The sequence below is a fragment of the Gekko japonicus genome, unplaced genomic scaffold (assembly GCF_001447785.1).
Source record: "Gekko japonicus isolate JY-2015 unplaced genomic scaffold, Gekko_japonicus_V1.1 scaffold14, whole genome shotgun sequence".
Lineage (NCBI taxonomy): Eukaryota > Metazoa > Chordata > Lepidosauria > Squamata > Gekkonidae > Gekko > Gekko japonicus.
The window spans coordinates 1,303,195-1,326,946 of NW_015176452.1; the positions used below are offsets into that span (position 1 = coordinate 1,303,195).

The 23,752-nt window shown below is 40.7% G+C and overlaps 1 protein-coding gene across 2 annotated transcripts in view; it reads left to right on the forward strand.

Moving 5' to 3' along the window:
• Nucleotides 1-23,752, forward strand: part of ARMC8 (armadillo repeat containing 8) — an 85,230-nt gene that overhangs the window by 40,442 nt on the left and 21,036 nt on the right. The window contains exons 6-14 of one of the 2 annotated variants that reach the window (XM_015426861.1): nt 7,363-7,455; nt 9,529-9,588; nt 13,057-13,137; nt 15,131-15,206; nt 15,296-15,386; nt 17,252-17,312; nt 20,205-20,405; nt 21,031-21,126; nt 23,612-23,694. In XM_015426861.1, the coding sequence (XP_015282347.1) occupies nt 7,363-7,455; nt 9,529-9,588; nt 13,057-13,137; nt 15,131-15,206; nt 15,296-15,386; nt 17,252-17,312; nt 20,205-20,405; nt 21,031-21,126; nt 23,612-23,694 (842 nt within the window). The remainder of the gene's footprint in view (nt 1-7,362; nt 7,456-9,528; nt 9,589-13,056; nt 13,138-15,130; nt 15,207-15,295; nt 15,387-17,251; nt 17,313-20,204; nt 20,406-21,030; nt 21,127-23,611; nt 23,695-23,752) is intronic. The other variant, XM_015426862.1, reaches the window with a different exon arrangement.

A 23,752-nucleotide genomic window follows, 5' to 3' on the forward strand; every position in this document is an offset into this window, starting at 1 on the left:
GCAAGTTAGCGTATTGCTGAGACCAGAATTACATTTCTCATATGGCTATTGTTCCATTCACTATCGTAAAGGCCATAGCTAAAAGAAGGCTGGCTTTTAGAAAAGGAAAACATTCCAAGGCTCTTGTGTTCACTGGAGCTGTTTCAGCTTCAAGCACCATTCATGTGTTTCTAAGATATTAAAGCAAATCATTGAGAATTTTGTGACCCATTAAGAAGCATGTTGGCTCAACTGCTTTCTGTTGGGGTAGAAACAAGTAAGGCTGTCTCTCACCTTCCTGTAAATTCTGTGAATAACTTTAATATCAACATAATCTCAAAATATTGTAACTAAAAATTATAGTACAGGAAACATACCAGTGTAAATAATGGGTTAGAATGGTTTCAACCTAATGGTTGACAATTTCTTCATTTGTTAAAACTTGAAAGAAGAATAAGAGATTAGATTTATACCCCGCCCTTCACTACCCAAAGGTGTCTCAGAGCGGCTTACAATTTCCTTTCCTTTCCCCTCCCCACAACAGACACCCTGTGAGGTAGGTGGGGCTGAGAGAGCTCTGACAGAAACTGCTCTTTTTTCAAGAACAGCTCTTATCAGAACGACGGCTTGCCCAAGGTCATCCAGCCTTGTTTTGTTTGCAGTTAAATAATTGTTTATGTGATTAAGTATTCTTTGGCTAAGAATCAGTTCAGTTAAAGAGAGAAATGGGCTTTGTATCCTGTGCCTTTGTTCTGTTTGTGCTTCTTTTTTGTCTGGTACAAAGATGGTCCTCCACTGGAATTGATTGATTGATTCATTCATTTATATTTATAGCCCACCCTTTTTGCAAGCGGGCTCCATGTGGGTAACAACAGTTTGTTTATACAATATGTATTTGATTAATACAGTAAAATTTAAAGTTTAAAACATCATCATAACTATTAAAATGGTGCTCACAGCTGATAACAAAGAAATTTTCTGGTTGTGGGAGGTTCCTAGCCTGTGATGAAATATAAATAATGGCCAGTAGTTGTTACAAGGATAACAGAATGATAAAAACCACAGGGAGGCCATATGTGGACATCTGCTGCCTCAGCCAAAAGCCTGGCGGAACAGCTCCGTCTTGCAGGCCCTGCAGAATTGAAGAAGATCCTGCAGGGCCCTAATCTCAATAGGGAGCATGTTCCACCAGGTAGGGGCCAGGGCGGAGAAGGCCCTGGCCTTGGTTGAGGCAAGACAGAGATCTTTCGGGCCAGGGACTACCAGGAGATGTTGATCCATAGAGTGTAGTGCACTTCGGGGTGTATATGGGAAGAGGCGGTCCCTCAGATATGTTGGTCCCAGGCTGTGTAAGGCTTTAAAGGTTATTACCAACACCTTGAAATGGATCCAGAACTCTACTGGTAATCAATGCAATTGGCGGAGTACTTGCCAAACGTGAGCCCACATAGGTGTCACCGTTAGCAGGCGTGCTGCCGCATTTTGCTCCAGCTGTAATTTCCCAGTCAGCCTCAATGGTAAGCCTGCATAGAGTGAATTGCAGTAGTCAGGCCTGGAAGTGACCATTGTGTGGGTCACTGTAGCCAAGTCTTTGGGGGGGGAGAGATAGGGTTTCAGCAACCTTATCTGCTGAAGATGGAAAAAGGCAGATCGGGCAGCTGCAGTAACCTGGGCCTCCATAGAAAGAGAAGCATCCAGTGTCACTCCCAGGCTCCTCACCTTCTGGGCAGTCACCAAAGATACACTTCCTCTGGTGCTAGGCGGACCCTGACTAGGCTAGACTCCGTGTATTTCAAGGGGTCAAAAAGTGTCTAGTGCTAGTGCTTCTGAATTTGGGCTGTCAGCTGCCAAAAGAGTGTGATAACACTTCAACTCCCAGAATGTCTTTTTAAAATTTGATAATCTTTGTTGAGAGTTCAAATACAGATAATTGTATCAAAATCTGTGCAAACCGTGGTTCCTCACAACATATTAAAATACATGAGGATGTGTTCTTTCTTGGTATTTTGAATTCCAGTACATTATTGAAAAAATGGTTCCACCTATGTGTTTGCCACACAATTTCATCTGACTTGAGTACAAATATAATATGTTTTTCATATTTTATTGAATCATTCAGATACGGGCAAACATTCTTTATTCTTCCAATTGGTTACTGTGCATATTTTTGCTGCTGCCAACAAATTTATGATCATCTCAAGATCTGTTTCCATCAAACATCCTTTCAAATAGCACAAGGGCATTACTTATCTAATCATCTATTACTAGTAATTTCACACATTATGTTCAAGATATTTAATGCCAGAATATATGTATAAAGTTTGCTTTTATAACCTAGCATCTTCCAATAAGCATACATCTTATTATATATTGAATACAATTTACATGAAGTTAGATACCACTGATACTGAACTCTCGTAAACTTCTCTTTCATTTCCACAGAAATTATCTAGAGAGGACATTTTTCCATATCCAATCTATTTTGGAAATGTTCTTATTTAAATCTTTATCCTACTTATTTCTAATTCCACCTTTACCTATTATAATAAACCTGTTTGCCTCTTTAAACATGTATTATCTGCCCTGTTTAGTATTCGGATGGGAGACCACCAAGGAAGTCCAGGTTTGTTACACAAAGATAGGCAATGACAAAACCACCTCTCAGTGTCTCTTGCCTTGAAAACCCCAAGGGGTCACCATAAGTCAGCTGCAATTTGACAGCACTTTCCACCACCAATCTCTTCATGGTGGGTTTAAAAATTTAGTATCTGTAATCCCTTCATGATGGGTTTTTGTCTTATTCTCCTTGGATTTCTTACAAGAGTTAGGATCCTGCCTTAATTGAAAATACTGAAAGAACTGTTTTTCGTCATTCATTACTTCTGCTATCTATAAGACAAGAAGTTTCCATTTTTAAAGAAATTTCTTAGTCAATAAACCAAACTTTTCCCAAAAAGGAATCTCTCCCAATATACGTGTGCTTGCTATTAATGAAAAAAGAGGTTAATTTATTCATTTGATTTATATACCGCCCTCCCCACAGGTAGGCTCAGGGCGATTTACATCAATCTTAATGTAATACCATAAAAACAACAATTTAAAACAATAGAACCATAAAATACAATGGCTGCGGTCACACGTAACAGAAGCCACACAAGTGAGACGGAAAACAGCCGGAGTTTCCGGGCGCGATCTCACCAGCACATCTGGGAAGCGTAGCACTCCCGTGGCTCAACTGAGGCTTCCAGCCGAAACTGCGTGGCAAAAAACTAGTACCTTGGAGGTACTAGTTTCCGGAAACTGCGGGGCAAGGGCGGGCGTCTGATCGCGTTTCCGGTGGCATCCGGCGCCCGCCCATGTCCCCTTGCAAATAAGGTGGGGTTTTTTGTCCAAGTCTCTGTGGATGCGCATGTGCACCCAACGGAGCATGCGCATTTGTCATGTACACAAAAATAAAAACCAGTTTGCCGCGGCGCGCGCTTCTTCGTTGTGCGCCGGCTTGTCCTGTGATCGGCACCTCTCCCTTGCCATGGAACTTCCACGGTACCTCCACAGGACCTCCACAGGAGGTCTGATCACGTAACTGCGCAGTAGTTTGCCCCAGGGCAAACAGCCACGCTTCTCCTCTGCAGTTTCCTGCCCGTGTGACCGGGGCCCATGTAAACAAATTAGTTCCGATGTAAATTAGATTATTTAAAGATAGCCCTACTCCTGGAACATCTTGTTCAACTAGATGACAGCTTTAATGGAGCCAGTATCCTATTTCTTGTGGGAATAAGAAGCCATACGAAGCTTGTTAAAGGATGCTTGCAATGGTATCTGAAGGTGCTCTTACACCAGCATAATGGCGTTTCTTTTAGTGGGCAGCTGGCTTTCACTAAGTTTTTACTCCTGACTGCTGTGCTGTTCATGAGGATCCCCAAAAATCTGTGGAGTTTTTGATGGGCTGTAGCAGGAGGGAAAGGTAAAGAAGTTGAATTCTGTGACCTCTGCTGGGCTCATGGTACTTAAAATCCAGCCCCTGGTCTTTTTTTACCAGCTCTAAACAAACTGCCAGGTAGCACTGTAGAGAAGTTCCAAAAACCTACACAAAAGGCATAGTCAGAGACTGCATCCAGTTATGTGTAGTCTGATTGCTTAATACTTCACATCTGTAATCATAGTATTTTTAGGGAAGCTGGAGTTGTATATTGATATTGAAATTTGGGATAACTTTCTTCCAAAAATATACATTTAATGTGGCAGTAACTGGTATAGGAAATTAAAGTTGTGTTTTATGGACAGATAAGAATGTATAAGAAAATAGCTAAGAAACTTGGTTGTACCTCCTTTTGATTCTTTAATGACTAAATACTGATTGTTGTCAATCATGATAATTGGGAGTGTTTTTACAGCTAGAGGTAGGGGTGCAACATTTAGTTGAAAGGTGCCTCTCATTAATCTTAGAGGCATTTCCCCTGACAGAGGAAATAATGCTGCTTCTAAAATGGTGCCTTCTCTGCTTGCACATGTATATAAAAAACAAAGCCTGCTTTTCACACAGAACAGTGCACTTTACTTGTATGCAATCTTATGGAGATGTAATTAAAACATGAATGAGTATTTGAATGATAGCCCTACTGCTAAGCATTTTAATATGTTTAAAGATTTTGAATTGAATATTGAACAGTGGGAAAGATAGAGGCATTCAATTTATAGATGAGATGCTCATAATGCTAATTTCTGTACTGTATATTAATCCCTTTCATTGAAGGTGTCCTTGAGGAAATACAGGAAATAAACACAGCCTGCCATCCCCTAGAGCCAGTGTAGTGTGGTTAAGAGTGGTGGATGCTAATCTGGAGAACTGGGTTTGTTTCCCCACTCCTTCACATGAAGCCTGCTGAGTGATCTTGGGCCAGTCACAGTTTCCTCAGAATTTGTTCAGCTCCACCTATCTCACAAGGGTGCCTGTTGTGGGAAGAGGCAGGGAAGGTGATTGTAAGCCACTTTAAGACTCCTTAGGGTAGAGAAAAGTGGGGTATAAAAATCAACTCTCCTTCTTCTGTTCCTTAGAGCAGCCCATGCAATTCCTTTATAGTAGTTTTGTCTCTAAGAAAACTTTGATTTACACCGGGACAAGAAAACACCCTGTTTGATTCCTGGCGTAAAGCAGGAATCACCCAAATTACAGACTTGCTACACAATAAGAAACTCTTGGAGAAAATACAACTAGAACAAAAACTGGGGAAAAGAATAAGGTGGTTCCAATATATACAAATCAGACATATGATAGAATCATCTTAATGAGCTGAAACACTAAAAAGACCCCAGATGGATTTCGAACAACTTCTAAACAACCTGGAAACCCACTTATCTGGCTTATATCCAAAATCTACAAACTTTTAATTGCACTGGATGACAAAAACCCTTAAGTACCAAAAACCATGACTAAAAGACTGTGGGAACAGGCTAACTGAGGAAGATTGGGAAAACATATGGGCATCCCCCAACCTCTCCTCAGCAGTTTTTAACATACACTGCCAAACCATAAAAACTCTGACAAGATGGTACCTCCCACCTTCAATCCTACATCATATTAATACAGACACAGACCCCTTCTGCAGGAAAACCTGTGGACATAGAACAGACTTCATACATTGCTGGTGGACTTGTCAATATATACAATCATTCTGGTCTCAGATATCACACATACAATTGATTACGAACGTTTCTACCAGAAATACTACTACTAAACATTTGGACAGATCTTCACAGAAACAATCGTACAATAGAACTTATTCACACACTTTTGGCCATAGCCCGAAATACCATAGATGTAAACTGACTAAACAAATGACCCCATACTATTAAAGCCTGGCAAAACCGTATTTGGGACCACTGCATCATGTGCAAAATATCAATCAACCTATCTGCAAGCAAATATGAAGAGAAATTCATAGCAACTTGGTATCCACTCATTAACTATATGGCAGAGGCAAATATTATTCCAGAAAACCCTATATACAGGACAATTATATACTTCTGAAATACCAAGGCCACACTAGATTGAACTATGTATTAGCAAATGGGGATTTCTTCTAGACCACTTACTATATGACTGTTATTAACTGACCAGCGACCTTACCAGTCTGTTACTGAATGTCCTAATCCTAGTTTATTATCACAATTATGTTAAAACACTTTTGTATTGTAACCAACATTGTGTATGACTACCTGATGTTCTGAGTGACGTTATTTCTGTATTGCCTTTTAAAACTTTAATCTCTCCTTATTAATAATCGTGTTTTGAGTGGCAAGATTCGATGCGCACCAAAATCAGTTGGCCAGCTCATCTGCCCCTCACCCCGGCTCCTTATCCATTGGGTGCCTTGTCTTGCACTGTCGCATCAGTCCCGCCCACAGACCTTCCAGTCAGCGTTGCCACCTCAGTCTGCAGGGAGCCATCGCTCCCTCCGGCCCTGGGCCGAACCGGAGTGGCCTATGCTGCCGATGCTGCATTCTATCTTGCCAGGCTCACGCCGCCACTTGCTCGTGCCTACCTCTGGCAGCCGGACGAGTGAGCGAGGGCGGCGGAGAGCTAGGCCACGGCCACCGCAAGGTCGACGACGGACACAAGGCGAGATCACTGCGGCCTGCCTTGGTATGGCCTCCTCTCTGCCGCCACGCTCACCACCTCCACTCGCCCCGGCCACAGCAGTGCAGCAGGAGGGATGCCACCGGAAGAAACAGAGGGAGGGACAGCGGCCCGCCAAGAGGGAGGGAGGGAGGCGGCCAGCACCACCACCGCAGCCGTCCCGGGAACAGCACATGGCACCCGGGGATGCCGACGAGGGGACGAGCCCGACAGGGAGGCAGCGCTGAGGGGACGGGAGAGGATCTGGGGACCGGGTAGGAAGCGGGGGGGGGATATCTCACATCCATCTAGAGCTCGTAATGTTGGTTCCACAACGGGCCTAGCTCCTAGTTAAAAATAATTAAAAAAAAAAAAGAAATTGTGGAAAAGGAAGGCAATGAAAGCAAATTCTGTTTCAGGTCTGTGCTGACTCTTAAGCATTTAGTAAATGCTATTGTTTCCAAACTATTACTTAGCAATACAGAGGTCCAAAAATCTGTGATGAGCAACTACGAAGTTCTCTGTTTTCTAATAATTCTGCTGTATATTGTGGTATGAGCTAAGCATTTGTTCTGAAAATGTGACAGCTGAGTATAGTTCTAAAATCTCTCATTAAACTTTTCGATAGGCACAATTTAAGCCTCCCAATTTAGAGCCCCAATCTGCTTCCTTGTGGAGAGGCTAGGAAACGGCATGTTTCAGGCATAACTGATTGCTGGTTTTTTAATTTTAGTTTTAATGTTCAGTTTTCTTTCCTGACTTTCTAGGATGCTACAGTTATTCCCCACCTCATGGCACTGCTCAGTAGGTCTCGATATACTCAAGAATACGTATGCCAGATCTTCTCACATTGTTGCAAAGTAAGAAAGGAGCATGATTACTCTCTACAGGGGGCTTCCCTTTTAGCTTTCATAATATTGTTAAGATAGTTGTTGTTGTCTTTGAGTGAAGCAGAAGGCCAATTGCAGCGCAGTCTCATTTTTTCATTTGAATGCAGGACTTCTGTGGTTTTTCTCATTAAAGAAAACTAAGAGGAGAAAATGGGGTGAGGATAGACATGTTATGATTAATTTAGCCAGAGATATCACAGCAGGACTGCAACATAGGGGTTTTAATGAGCTTCTCGTTGAAGTGCTCAAATCAGAGCAACAGGAATATTGTTTTTTTGTTATAATCTGCAGAACAATTAACTTGTCCTGCGAGGCAGTTTACCCTCACAAAATTTGTCACTGTACTTCAGAGACATTTTTTAACAAAAGATAGCTCTCGGAGCTGGACAACTGAAGTTTGTCTTCTTACAGCTTTTTTTGGTCTTTGGGGCAATTGATTGGCTAGCAGTTGGTGGTCATCATTTACAAAACCCGTGTCGTACTTTCCCAAGCCCCATTCCAAAATGCCCAAGAAAAAAATCTGCGCTTGCAGAATAGTGTCAGTACTTCCCACATTGTTTCTGTTCTGTCTACTCTCTTGCAATGTGTTGTGTTCTCATCTATATATCCACTGTTTAGCTACATGACAGGTTTGTCACAGTACATTTCTCAGGTTCTTGAGTAAAATAAGGTTATAAAAAAAGCAGTGAGATGTCCTTGGACCCTTGTTGTCATTTAAAGTTTTAAAAGGACAGTATCTTTAAAACTGTTCTTTGTTGTTATTTTCAGACTATCCTGTCTTGTTGGTCCAACCCTTCAGCCATGTGCATACGGGAGCTTCTCATGTTCCCAGTTTCTGTGGTTTTAGCATAAAGCTGAAAGTGTTGGAAATTATCCCTGGAAAATAGGTTAAGAAGCTTTTTAAATGGTTTTGTACATCACCTGTGAAGGCTGTGATGCCTCTGAGTTCAGCCTGCAATTTTGTACGCTTCTCCTGTGTTGGGAATTAGGGCAGGCTATGCATAAGATTGGGCCACTATTTAGAAGTAGAGCATCCCAGTGAGCTCCACTTAAGAAAGGATCAGGAAGTAGTAGGTGTTCTACCAGAAACCCTCTACCAGTCAGAATAAACCATATTGACCTTGAGAGATCGATGGTCTGACCTGATACAAGGCAAGTGTTCATGTTTGATTTGTGGGAACTGAGTGTGTTTCCTGCAGGAAATCTTTTGCAAGGAAGGGGCATTCAGACTTGTGATCTGATAACTGCAATCTTACTTTCCAGAAAATATGACTGCCACATGCTATTTATTTGTGTTTGCATCAGCCCACTTAATGCAACAGATACAAAGTGATCAGGGGTTTGAGCAACTGTAGCTCAGATGCAAGTATTACAAATTTGGAATGACCTGTAACAGTTGATGACAGACGAGAATGAAATATAAGTGATAACTTTGTCAGGGAACATGTATCCCGAATGACCTGGATGAAGCATTTTTATATTGCCTGCCAGCTGAGTGAAAGGCATTTTCTGAAATGCCTGGTTTCACAATATGACTTCTGTGTGTTCTGCTATACTGATTGACCAGAAATTGCTTTGGGAAATACTTGGATTTATCAAAAGTGTAATTTGCCTGCAAAGTTTGTGGCAGAGATGAGATTTGAACTCCTATGGCTTCATGATTGCCATATCTGTTCCATAGCCATTATTCTACACTAGCTCTTAGTCATGTATATGTGTATATTTTTAAAATGTATGTAGTACTTTGTTATGGAAACGTGCATCTGTTTTATGCATGGTTGCTGAATGCACAATGGGAACGAGTGCTGCCCATTATATTAAAATATTGGACATAGACCTGACAGGCTAGAGTTCATTTTTGAAATCAGTCTCATGTTTGGGAAAGTTTATTGGGGAGGAATGGTGGCACTGCAAAGAGATTGGGGAGGAATGGTGGCACTGCAAAGAGAGTAGATCTACAAAACGATAGGGTAAAAATAGGCAAACTTGAAATTATACTTGACTTTAATTTTATTTTTACATCTTTTAATATCTGTTCTTCAGCTCCGACACTGGCATAGCTGCGGCTTTAAATCCTCGCCTCAGCCACTTCTATGTGCCAATGTAAGTTTTTATATATAACAATATATCAATTGCATTTTTAACTAGAAAAATTGTCGGTGGTTGTTGCTGGAGTAACCCTTCAAAGTTTAAATTCTTTTCATGTTTTACTAAGTTAAACTCTTGTAGCATAGCATCAGACTTTTCGCTTGAATGAGTGTACATTTGCTAATAAAATAATTTTTAAAAGAAACCAAGATGTGTTCTGTTGCTCTGATTTGGAGCCACCAGCTGAAGACCAAGGCAAAAACAATCTTGTGGAGCAGTAAACAGAGTAGGGCAACTATTGTAATCTGTATTTTAAAATTTATAAAGCAAGATGAGCTAGAAAGGTCATAAAGTTCAAATCACCTACCCTAAGATAAATAGGGAATCCTGTCTACTTTCCAAGTGTGTCACAGGTGAGCAAAAGTGAATGGCTTGCTCCCATCACACTGTAGATTTTTGTGGAAAATTGGTTTGGATCACTGTTAGTTGATTAACTACATGCTAGAGGAAGGGGGGGGGGTGTTGGAATTCTTCCCTTGTCTTAAATATGGTATTAGATTGGAGTTCAATAGCACCTTAGAAACCAACAAGATTTTCAGGGTATAAACTTTCATTTCCAACTACTGTTAAATATGATAATTCATTAGATCCTGAGCACAAAGTAAAACCTGTCTTCTCAATGTACTGGCATGTGTTAATCTTTTGGGCAATATTATATGCTGCTGGTTACAAGCTCTCATGATGGAAGTAGTTTGAGGAAGCAGATCTCCCCTGCTTTCCTCTTCTCTCACCAGTCCCTCCTCCCTCCCCATAAGTCACTTGTGTGGGTTGGGGGCCCCTGTTGAGTAATATATCATGTGGCATCGGAGGTTTCAGAGAGTAGAAGGAATGAGGCACAATCGCACATCATTTGTGTTCACAGAGGCTCCCACCTCTCTATGCAGTATGGCATACTGGACAGGAAGGTCCCTCAATCCCCAACAGCAGTTCTGCGGGGAATGTGGGAGAATGCTCCTCCCATTTGTGGGGGTTTAGATTCGCAACAAACTGCACAGCTCACAGTAGGAAATAGCAAAGAAAATCAGAAAACAACTGTGAGCTGAATATCCCGCAAAAATATATATACAAAAGGAGACTTCCATGAAGTGAAATGCATATATATAAAATCCCTCATAGGAAAATACAGAAGCCAACAAGATCCATAATAGGAAAATACAGAGTCCAAAGTAAATATCCAACACTTTACCTAGGTAGTTTTCAGTGTTTCATACGAAGGACCAGGAGCTTTACATGCTACATTCATATGGAACTGTTTAAAGGATAAGTGAAGGTACATAATAACTGGGCTTGTCATAGAGTAAATACTTTTCTCCAAGGTTTCTGAAATATAAAATTGTAGAACTTCTTGTATGGCCTTAATTTGGGCTAGCTTTAAGTCTATGGTTCATCTTTTGTTTGTTTGTTTGTTTATTTAGACTTTTATACCACCCTTCCCACAAGCGGGCTCAGGGCGGTTCACAACATAGCTTTATAAAACATACAAAATCCAATTAAACAGTCCAAAATATAAATCTATAGATTAAATTAACTCCCCCCCCCACATGGTGCCATAATCCAATTCTAGTCTCCCAGTTTATATTAACAATGGGGGAGGGGGTGGAAGCAGGTAGTGGAGCATATAGTTATTAGAGCTGTTAAGTATTAAAGTCGTTGCTGTCCTCAACCGTATGCTTGGCGGAACATCTCTGCCTGCAGGCCCTGCAGAATTGTAACAGATCCCACAGGGTCCTGATGTTCTTCATCCTGATGTTGGATGGGGGAGAGAAGGGAATGGAGAATAGAAAGTCAAGTTAACTGAATAGTTCACAGTGACAAAAGACTAGTTCCACAGGTGGACTTTCAGATCTTTTTTTAAAAAAGAGATGCCCGATGGAAAGAGGGCAGACATCCAGGTATCTATAATTCCAGAGGCAGAGAACAACCAAGGAGAAGGAATAAAGATAATTTAAAAAGAAATATTCAACTCATTCAAAAACTGTACATTAGCAACAAAAAAATAAAACATGATTGGACTTGAGTCTCAGTTTCTGATTTGTTCCATTAGTTCAGATCCTCTGTTTTCCTTCACATTGCTATAAGGTTCCTAGTTAAAATTTAGGAACATGATTTATTTTGCCTTCTTCCTTCACCAAACAATTGTCCCTGCTTCCTTCATACTTTTACTGAGACTAGTATTGGGCAGCTAGATTCAAGTCCTGTAGCACCTTAGATCCGTATGGACCAGTCTGTCCCAATCTTGTCAGATCTCAGAAGCTAAACAGGGTTGACCCTGGTTAGTATTTGTATGGGAGACCACCAAGGAAGTCTGGGATTGCTACGCAGAGGCAGGCAATGGCAAACTACCTCTGAATGTCTCTTGCTTTGAAATTCCCACGGGATTGTCATATGTCAGCTGCAACTTGATGGCAATTTCCACCACCATCACCTTAGAGAGCAACAAGATTTTCAGGGTAGAAGCTTTTGAGGGTCAAAGCTCCCTTCATCAGATAAGAATTGAAATGGAGATCTCTTGAGTCCTTTTATCCCAGTCAGAAGATGGGAGGGGTGTCCATCGATGGTCATGTACAACAACAGTTTGCATGTGAGAAATAGTTCTTAAGGCTCAGATGTGCTGCATTAATCTACAAAGACTTTGCAGCCGAGTTTGTCATCACTGTCTGCTTCTGATATTATGGTCCTTACATTTTTGAAAACATATATAGGAAAGTTGCCAGAAAAAAATCTGGAAGACACCTGTCTTTTAAAGTGGGAATGAGTGGTTGTCACTTTGAGATGTACACATTGGCAAGTGTGCAAGGCTCTTACCTAATTTTGCAGCTCAGTCAGACCGTCGAGCATTGCCAAAATGAGTACTAAAATATGAGTAGAAAAATGACCACTGAGGTTCTTACTTCCAACCTGCCTCCCAAGATGTATTCAGTCAGAGAAAATGGCCTGCTAGGATGCAGCACAACCACACTCTTATCTTCAATCACTATTGCTAGAACTGACCTCAGCTAGTAAGGGAAAGCTGAGAGTCTCCTTTTCATAGTAATTTCCATATTTTAGGTTTCAAGACAACTCATATGGCAGGAATTGGTAATCCAGTGCATAATATATGACTTTTGGTTATATCTTTAAAATGAATATGAGTGGAACTTGGATTGAGAATCATTCATGTTTATATATATTTAAAATTCATTGCTGGAAGACAGGTATAAAAAGATCATTTTGATTTCATGAAACCGAAATGTATTAGTCACCAGATTTCATCCTAAAATAACTAAAATTGCTGGTTAATTTTGAGAGGTATAATGGAAAAAACCATTCTGGTCTTACTGGTAAAGAACACTGTTAAATCTTGAGAAGTAATATGCCTCTAATTGTGTTTAAGATACACTGTTATCTATGTTCTCTCTTTGAAATGGCTTATTATTTTTATAGGGTCCCGATCATCAGACAGTCCTATTTAACCATGGAGCAGTGCAAAATATTGCTCACCTGTTAACTTCTGCATCTTATAAAGTAAGGAATTAATATAATCTCTGTTTTTTAAAGTAAGCTATTTTGAAATCTCAATGCAGCAACGTAGATCAAGAAAAGATGTAAATTATAGGCATGCATTCTATTCCAGTGGAGGGGGAACTACAGGTATTTCCACTATGAAAGATTTCCTATAAAGGATTTTTTTTTGTGGGCAGTGAGAGAAAAATGGAAGTGGCACATCATGGAAGAGTGGAGGGAAAGGAATGTCTCTTTCAGCACAGCATTATACTTCACATGGAGTAATATTCATAATTGGCAAACAAAATGTGGCAACATGAAATTTGCATCTGACAATTCATAATACAAACTAATTGATTCAGTGGCAAATTCTGTCAAGGGCAATATTAGGTAAAACAATGACATGCTTCAAAACAAGACCATACTGAGTTGCTCAGTTTCTCTTCATTGCACAGCTGATCTGTACACCAGTTTGAAGTAGTAAGAACCTGAATTTCTGAACAGTTCTGAGAAAACTGAGATATAAGGTTTATATTTTATTAATCCTAGTGCTTAAATTTTTGGGCTGAGAGGGGAAAAGAACTGAGAGCAAATACTCGTAACATCGTATATTGGGACACTGCAGAAATCTCACCTCCTCAGTTTCCCAACACACCATGCAGGAAGAGGGTTGTTGAATCTCCCATCCCTTTCTAAGCCCCTTATGATTTCACCATGCAAAAAGAAATACTTGTCACAGGCTGTATATTTGAAACTGTGTATTGATTGTTCACAAGATGATTCACTGGATAGATATGTTCTGCAAGTACAAATTATGAATATTCCAGTTACATTATTCTATAATGGAGTATGTTCTTGTTGCATTATTCTGGCCTCTATATTTACATGCTGCCAAGCAGAATCTAAGTGGATGCAACTGGGGTTTCCGGTTGTTGGCTCAGAAAAGTTAATGTTCCCCATGCACTTATCCTTTTATTAAGTGGCAGTGGGGAGCCCCAGGTGCCATTATTTTGGCTCCTTATTCTCTAAATTTAAGCATCTTAGTCCAGGAGTTCTCAAAACGAGATCTACTGACCCTTCCTAAGTTATAGGTAAAAATAATTGTCCAAATATCATCAAGGGCAGAGTGCTTGATTATGCCTATTCGTGTCTTGAGGGCAGAGAAGTCAGAGAAAAGGAGCTGATTGACAAGGCCTGCAATACTGTAGGTGGAAGGAGTTAGTCATATTTATCCCCACATCTAATAGTCAAGTGCTGGTCCCTGCAAAGATAGGCATAGCTGTGCAAACCAGCTGCAAGTATGGTTTTGGCTCTTTAAAATGTTTACCCTCAGAAACTGTATCCGTGCACGTACAAACCAAATGGCCCCCCAGTTAAATGTTGAGCAGCAATTTGAATAACTATAGCTGCCTAAAATGGCATGTGAACACCAGCAGGAGCTGGAACTGGGGGTGGTGGTGGTTTGGTGTGAAAAGGAGAGCTGGCAGCAGATGAGGGAAAGCTGGAGCTAGTGGCAAATGGGGAGGGAGGGAATGGGATTTTCCACTCCCATATGAGTCCTTGCACTCACTTTAAAATATTATCAGTTGTCAACAAAGGGGATCATGCAACTTCAAATTTTGCTGATTGAGAGAGTACAGAAGTGAGTAAGCATGTCTTCTAGAAAAATCAGATTGCACACAAGCACGCTTCAGAAGCATAATAGAGAAGGTCACATCTGTGCTAGCATTTATCTGTGACTCCCCCCCCCTCTTTTGAGAAGCATGAGTCTAGTCCCATTGCTTCTTAATATTTATTTATTTATTTATTTATTTTTGGGATTTATTTATTTATTTATTTTTTATTGGGATTTATTTATTTATTTATTTATTTTGGGATTTAATGATTTTATACTGTGGGCTTTCTCGTGAACTTCTAATAACTTTTAAATGAAAAGTGGTATTGTAGCTTTTATTGAGTATGCATAAAACATAAATATACATAAATTGTAAATATAAATGCTGTGTATTTACAGGTTCGAATGCAGGCACTGAAATGCTTCTTGGTTCTAGCCTTTGAAAACCCCCAGGTATCAATGACTCTTGTAAATGGTAAGCTGAAAGTTTCAGTGGTAATATGTAGATCCACAGTGTAGATACAATTGAATTATTTCCTGATTTTTTTTCTCCTGAATTTGCAGTGTTGGTTGATGGAGAATTATTACCACAGATTTTTGTGAAGATGTTACAAAGAGACAAGCCTATTGAAATGCAGCTCACATCAGCCAAATGGTAATCTTCTTTAGCATCTAAATGAGAGATTTCATAGTTGTTTAATAGATTTAATTGTTCATATTGATTGCAGACAGTTATAAGTATGCTACACTAATATGTAAACTCATCCTTGAAAGGCTAAAACCAAGTTAACTACAATATTCATTTACCAACTTCTACAGTTTTTGCTGCAACCTTTTTCTTACTCCCTTTCTTAGTCTATTAGAGGTTATGCAAACATATAATAGCGTCTGTGTACGTGCACACTTAAGTACAACTGTCCACCTTCACCAATTGAATACACTGATCCCATTTTGGTTCTTCACAAATTGTAGGTGTGTAGCACGTCATTAGATCTTTCCCCCTTATCTATCTAGTACAGGGGTCCCCAATCTTACCAAGCTTATGGGCACTTTTAGAATTTTGAGAACCAGGAAAGGGCGTCACCCAAATTGGCTGCCATGGGGTATGGGGCTAATCCCAAAATGTTGGGAAGATGCAAGTCAAGCATCCTTCTGCCATGAAGTCAGTTGCTTCTGGGTTCTCCTGCTGCAATGAGGTGGAGGAAAGCCAGGGTTGGCTCTTTGCTTTGGGGAAGGAGGAAATGGGCACCAGGAGATACACTGTCCTTAAACTTTCCAGTAATGACATCATAGAAGTGGATACAAGCGCAGGGCTAACTGAACTGGGGAGGGGGGAGGGCTCAGTAATGCTTTTCAAGGTCACTGCATGGTACAATTAGTCTTCCTACTGGACCCAAGTATATTGCAGAAATGTGTTCAATGCAGGATCAATACCTATGCAAATATATATAGGAATTTAATGGTACCTTAAAGACCAACAAGATTTTATTCATGAAAAATGTTTTGCTACTTCAAGCAAATTTTGGGACTGTTTGTTCTTGTACTTGAAATATAAACAGATAAACTTGCAGTATGAACTTCAATGAACCCATGATTTCTGCCATGCTCTTAAAACACAGTACCATTATTTAGCTGAGAGGAGGAAGACCATGAATGTAAGACAGCCCCTCCTAAAAAAAGAGGAGGCTAAAGAAAAAAAGGATAACTTTGAATTTAATACAACCCCACTCGCCACCCTATTCTGGCATGAGCTGTGCTGTGGGCCTCCAGCCTGCCAGACCTGCACCCTCCATTAAGAGGTGTTAACACATCAAAGGGCTGATGTGCTATCTCTCCCAGCTGGAAAGGATGCCCTGTTCTGGCAAAGAGCATTTTTTCTCCTCCTTTCTAACCATGAAGATGCTTGGACCTCTTTCCATCACCATAATTGTCAAGGTATCTCTTGTCCCTCCTCCTCTGCCTTTCATCTCACTACACAAGTAAATGCAGTAAATTTCTTAATATCTGAAGTGCAATAAGGTTGTCTGTCTTAGCTGCACCAATCCCTTGGATCCCTATGGGAAACTTCTAGGAAGAGAAAGAGTGCTGGGTTCAGGTGAAGGGAAGTGACTGCATTTAGCAGCAGACTTCAAGAACATTGGCACTACAGCACAAAATAGTTGCCTTAGGAGAGGGAAAAATGCATTCTAAAATACACAGACCCTACTTTTGGCCACATGAAGTAGTCTGAAAGTTAAGCAAATACAGCTTAAGCATGCTGTTTTTTTCTACTGCAAGGGCTAGAGAGGCTCATAACAAATTCTGCACTAAATAAAAATTGCTAGTTTATATGTGGATCTTTTTGTAATGGGAAATGTAGATTCTCTGGCTGTCTGAGGAATTCTTTGTGTGTTATAGCAAAATCTACTTCTTGTCTGTTGGGTAAATTGTATGAAGTATTTCTCTTTGGTTTAGTCTAGTCTCCTGAACACTTTATTATCTGGATACATGAAAGTTGACAATATTGATGTTTTATTATAGCCTTACTTACATGTGCAGAGCTGGAGCAATCCGCACTGATGATACCTGCATTGTATTAAAGGTAAGTGGATTAAATGTTCTTCATTTGTAAAATAAGCAGTAGATACAAATTCAGTGTTCCCTCTAAGCTGAGTTAGTGTGAGCTAGCTCACAGTTTTTTAGCCTCCAGCTCACAGATTTTTTTCTTAGCTCAGTAAGGATGGCTCCAGAGCAAACTGATTTATGCATTAGCCAAATTGCTCTCTCACAACTTTAATGCTAGTAGCTCACAAAGTAGAATTTTTGCTCACAAGACTCCACAGCTTAGAGGGATCATTGGACACAATGGCATTGTAAGCTCTGAGAGCTGAGTTCTGCTACAGGATGCAGATGACACATAATTATTCAGGATGGTGAAAACCAAAGCTTCAAGAGAACCTCCACGAACTGGGTGAGTGAGCAACAATGTGGCAAATGAAGTTCAGTGTTGGTAAATGGACGGTGATGCACATTGGGACAAAAATCCCAACTTTAAGTTTAGGCTAATGGGGTCTAAACGTGCTGAACTGAGAGGAAAAAAGATCTTGGGGTTGTAGTGTATAGCACAATGAAACCCAGTGTGCTGCAGCAGTGAAGAAGGTAAACTCTATGTTAGGAATTGTTTGGAAAGGGATTGAGAATAAAACAGCCAATATTGTAATGCCTCATATAGATCCATGGTGCAGTCTCATTTGAAATACTGTATATAGGACTAAGGACATTGCAGAGCTGGAAAAAATACAGGGGAGGGCAACCAAGATGATCAGACCTGTAGCTAGGATTTTGTGGCTTATGGGGCAATTTTTTTTTCTGGTGGGGCTGAAGTTCTCAGTGTGGAAAGAAAAACCATTTAGCCAATAGAAAGCTGTCACCAGGATAGAGCTCTGAATTGCAATCTGTCAACAACTTTAGATGACAGTTCTCAGCTGCTACAAGTTAATGACTTCTTCCAGCCTAAGCAACAATTCTGATAACAAGCCGGCAGGTGGGGGTCAAGAAAGCTAACACATAGGGAGAAAAACTCTCTTAAAGGAGACTAGTTTGTTGACACAGAGTTAGAAAGGATCCTAGAGGCCACCTACTCCAACCCTCTTGCTCAGTGCGATAATTAGTCAACTGCAGCACCCCACTCTGCTTAAAGGAGCGCACTCCTTTTAAAAAATGTTTTAAAATGATTGAAAAAAGCATTTACAGGAGAAGTTCTTATGGGGATGTGCCTTTAAGAAAGGGGGCATAGCCCCCCAATGCCCACCTTAGCTACAGGCCTGAAGATTATTAGGGGATTGGAGCACCTTCCCTATGAGGAAGGGCTCAAGAGTCTGGGACTTTTCAGTTTAGAAAAGAGACGACCAAGGGGGGACATGATAGAAGTTTATAAAATTATGCATGATGTAGAGAGAGAGTTGACAGAACTTCTTCTCCCATTCCCAAAATACTAGAACTCAAGGGCATCCAATAAAGCTGATGGGCAGTAGGTTCAGGATGGACAAAAGGAAATACTACTTTACACAGAGAGTGATTAAAATGTAGAATTCACTGCCAGTGGATGTTGCGATGGCCACAGGAATGAACAGCTTTAAAAGGGGATTAGAGTGAGTCATGGAGGCATTAATCCACTGAATCCCAGAGCCAGGAGACAACATGAGGGGAAGGTCTTGGCCTTTATGCCCTGTTGTTGGCTGTCCAGAGGAACAGATTGGCCACTGTGTGAGACAGAATGCTGGACTAGATGGGCTATTGGTCTGATCCAGCAGTGCTGTTCTTATGTTATGGCAGCTCCCCTACTTCCCCCCTCTCATTGCAGCCTTCTGTATCCTTCAGAACTGTGGGTCAGTGGACCTGAAGAAATAATAGGGGCAAATGGGGGTCTGCAGCAGGAGGGCAAAAACCACTTTTCCATTGGAGGAGCTGCTGCTTCACCAGTGGAACAGAACCATAGGATCCAAGCTAATACATAGAAGTTACCAAGGTGCACACTGAGTCATGCACTCTGTCATTATAATCAGTGTTTCTACTCAGTTTGAAAAGCAAATAATAAAACTGCTCTTCATGGCAGTAATGGTAACTAGAAGTTGCTGAGTCTGTGTTTGTGGGAGCTGCACTCTTTTCACTCTGGATTACCATTGGGCTTTATTTGTTAAATGCAAAGTCAGCAGTAATATGGTCAATGTCAAGAGCTCTTTTAAAATAGAGCCTGCCGTTAGCACCCAGTGAATGTACATTGTCTAAGGAAGGTGTTGTCATTAAATCACTAGATTTAATTAAACATCTTTTGAAAAAGTTCTGTTGAATAATTATCTTGGTTACAGTATGAGGTGGTCTTGGTGTCAAACTGAGGAATTTGAATGTAGGATGAATGGAATGAGAGGCACCTGGAAGGGATTTCCTGCTCTTTTGGCGTTGCCTTAAGTCAGCTGTGACTTGACAGCCAAAAAAAAAAAAGACCTCTTAAAGCATAGATGTTACCTAGGTTCTTTGTGAATAGTTGGTTGTATGTAGACAAGATTACTCAACTAGTGGGTTTGCTTTTTTACAAAAAGCCATTGAACAGGGTTGCTGCCTATTCCAGCTTGCTAAACTTTGTGACAGTTATTATAAAGGAATTACAGGCCATTACTGTTTTTGTTCATTGATAACTTTATTCTACAAGATTCTCAAATCATGAAATTATGCATACTTTGGTTCAAATAAGGGGGTGCTGACATGAATAAGTTCTGTACAGGATTGTGTATGCCATTTCTTGATGTTTATATATACTGTTATAACATCAAAGGAACATCTGTAACATTGTGTGTTTATAAATATTAAATGTTGTACAGATGCTTGCATAGATTTTTGAAAAACTGTTTGATTAGGAAAAGCCTGAACATCATAAATCTAAGGCTTTATAGATAGGTGAAAAACAAATTGAAAACTGTTATTTTGTACCCTTCAGACACTACCATGTTTGGTACGGATGTGTTGTAAAGAGAGGCTTTTGGAAGAAAGAGTAGATGGAGCAGAAACTCTTGCCTATTTGATTGAAACAGATGTCGAACTACAAAGAATTGCCAGTATTACTGATCACCTTATTGCAATGCTTGCAGACTACTTCAAGTACCCCAGTTCAGTGAGTGCCATCACTGATATAAAAAGGGTAGGTTTTTCTCATTAAATACAGAGCTTCCCCAAAGCACAAGAAAACAATGACCAAAGTATAAAATGTATCATACAAGTATTTGGAGGTTGAATTATTTTTACTGAAGACAAGTGTGGTTCCAGGTCCATTTCCTACTGAAGAAATAGAAATTTGATAAGGCCTCCAACACTGTGGCTTTCTCATCACAAGGCTATCTTTTTTGTTACAGTTGTTTATTTTAGTGCCATGCTAGGTAAAGCACTGAAGTACCAATTCAGATGTCATGAATAAACCTGAATGTATTTGTGACAGGCACAAACATGATTGGTTGTCAAGTTAATTCCTCCCCTCTCTCTTCTCTCTGTCCACCCCATCTCACACAGGATATTGAAACTGAAGACTAAAATATTGAACCACCTCTGGTTAGCCATAGTATCTGAATGCAGACAGTTTAACAAGCTGAGTTTAGGTTTCGTCTTAGTGGTTGAAAATTCCAGTTAAAAGAAGTACCAAAAAAAGCATATTGTTTGCAAGTAGAAGAGTGCCCTGTTCTTCTGTTTGCTTTCACTCTGCTATATCTCTGCTATATCAATTAAAGAGTTTGCAAGTTAAGGATTATCTGAATTGGATTGTTTTCTCATAGCTTGACCATGACCTAAAGCATGCACATGAATTGCGCCAGGCTGCATTCAAGTTGTATGCTGCACTTGGAGCTAATGATGAAGACATACGAAAGAAGGTGAGTATTTAAGTGAAATGTCTGTATATTCCTGGAAGTGATAAAGGAGTTCTTGCTGACTTGCAAAGTAAATAAAATGAATGCTAAAATTTCCTTTCTGTCACAAACATCATTTTGTATCCTTGTTAAAGGTTTTAGCACTTTAAGGTGCAGGATTTTGATTATTTCTATTCCTGCCCATGTTTGAGTTCATGATCTACTGAACGTCCTTCCCTTTTTTGGTCAGAGAGACCAAACATTCAGGAAGCTGTGCAAGACAAAGCTAGTTTTTTCTAGTTTATAAGAGTCTAGACCTTTGGTGTTTTAAGTTTCAGTTGCTTTAATACTGCCTATTAAATTTAGAATAAGGATAATTGTTCTCAGTAACTAATTGTGTGTGTATAAAGTGCCCTCAAGTTGCAGCCAATTTATGGCGACCCCATAAGGTTTTCAAGACAAAAGACTATTAGAGGTGGTTTGCCATTGACTGCCTCTGCGTAGCAACCCTGGTCTTGGTGGTCTCCCATCCAAGTACAAACCAGGGCTGACCCTGGTTCGTTTCTGAGATCTGATGAGATCAGGCTAGCTTGGGCTATCCAGATCAAAAAGAATTTTACTAAGTGATATTAACGATAAGAACATAAGAGATGCCAATGTTGGATCAGGCCAAAGGCCCATCCAGTCCAACACTCTGTATCACACAGTGGCCAGAAATACCAGTGCCATCAGGAGGTCCACCAGTGGGGCCATAAATATGCATCATAAATATGTTTTAGTCTTTGCACAATATCCTACAAATTACTTCTCAGAATCAAATCCTATCCATTTGCATTAGATTAGCAGGAATGGGAGGGATAACTTAAAAAAAGTTAGTATAACTAATCATACAAAGGAAGACATTTGGCATCAAGTGCACATAAGAAAAAAATGTATAAAACTGTAGCCTGACTGTTGGACTGTGTCTTGCTTGTCAAGCTACAATACAGTAGCATCTGTAGAGGCAGGTGATGTTTATGTAACCATATTTTGCATATACAAATCACAATAGCAATACATGAGCTACCTGCAGAAAATGTGGCATTTTCCCTGGTGTAAAAACATTGTACTTTGAATACTTGGTAAAAGTAATAACTCAAATAAAAAGTCTTAACATGAAGGAAGATGCACATGGTTCGTGTGCAACAAATAAGACAGTTTCTATGGGTCAAAAGTGCTCATGAAAAATGAACTTAAAATGTGAGTATGGTTAAGATAACAAGTAATATGTGCAGTAATCTTTAGAATGATCTGGTGTGTTATAATTTGTGTGAGCATGCAAGATCACAAAAGGATGCATGTTAGCAGATGCTATCACTTTTTCCATAGAGAAGCACAGTATCAGAGACTCCTTTTAGGATATAAAAGGTAGTATCGCTAACAGATGGGTGGAGTCTTTTTAATAATGTAAGAATGTTTTGCATATTTAAATTTCACTGAAGTTATCACACAGATGTGGATGGTGGAGAAAAACAGGTTTTCTCTTGCGAAAGCATCATTTCATTTAGTTCATATTGCTCCACTGTAGCTTTTAGCCAATGAAGTTAATATGGTAGATGCTCCGGCCTGTTTGACGGATTTCATTATCTATATATCTAATAGATATCTATATATCTAAATCTGCACACCTGGGGCACCTAGGGGGCAAAGAGATTTTCCTGCACACTTGGAGCACTCCCGAGGTGTGCAGAAAATCTGAAATGTAGAAAAAACTGTAGGGGGGGATACTGTGCGCATGCACAGAGAACGCTCTAGGAACTGTGCCTCCCCGCTGTTGCGGGGGAGGGAGAGAAGGCTTGGCTGGGAGCTGCCTGTGCCGGGGGGTGGGGGAGAAGCCTTGGCAGGTCTGATGGCTGGGAGCTGCGCGGGCCTCGCCGTCGGTGCCAGGGGGTGGGGGAGAAGGCTTGGCGAGCCCAGGCCTCACCGTTGGTGCCAGGGGAGAACGCTTGGTGGGCACGGCAGCTGGGAGACGTACGGGCCTCGCCGTCAGTGCTGGGGGGTGCAGGGGAGAAGGCTTGGCAGGCCTTGTGGCTGGGAGCCGCACGGGCCTTGCCATTGGTGCCGGGGGGCGGTGGAGAAAGCTTGGCGGGCCTGGGCCTCATCATCGGTGCTGGGGAGTGGGGGAGACGACTCACCTGTGGCTGCTTCCTCCTCCTCCTCCACGTGGAACTCCTCCCCCCCCCCCGCCCAACCGGGCCCTCCGTGCTTCTTGTTCTTAGGACTAAACCAAAATCCACCCCCCCAAACTTCCTGCTCTGCTGAGTGTGAAACAGGATGAGGGCAGTGGTTCTTTGGTGATTTTAAATGGGGCTGTGAAAAGGAGCGGACTGTGAACAAAATAAAGTGGAGGAGGCTTTGCTAAATGTTTCTTCCTTCTTCCCTGTGTTGTGAACTTCAACTCACCTCTAAGTATTCTAAAAATGCAGCTCTTTCAGGAACTTACTCTTATGCCATTACCTTTTTACCTCAGATAATTGAAACTGAAAATATGATGGATCGGGTTGTGAATGGCTTGTCTGAATCTAGCATCAAGGTGCGCTTAGCTGCTGTCAGGTATGAATTGACCTAGTGAATAGTATTACATCCAATATGCTTAACTAGACTGTTTTGC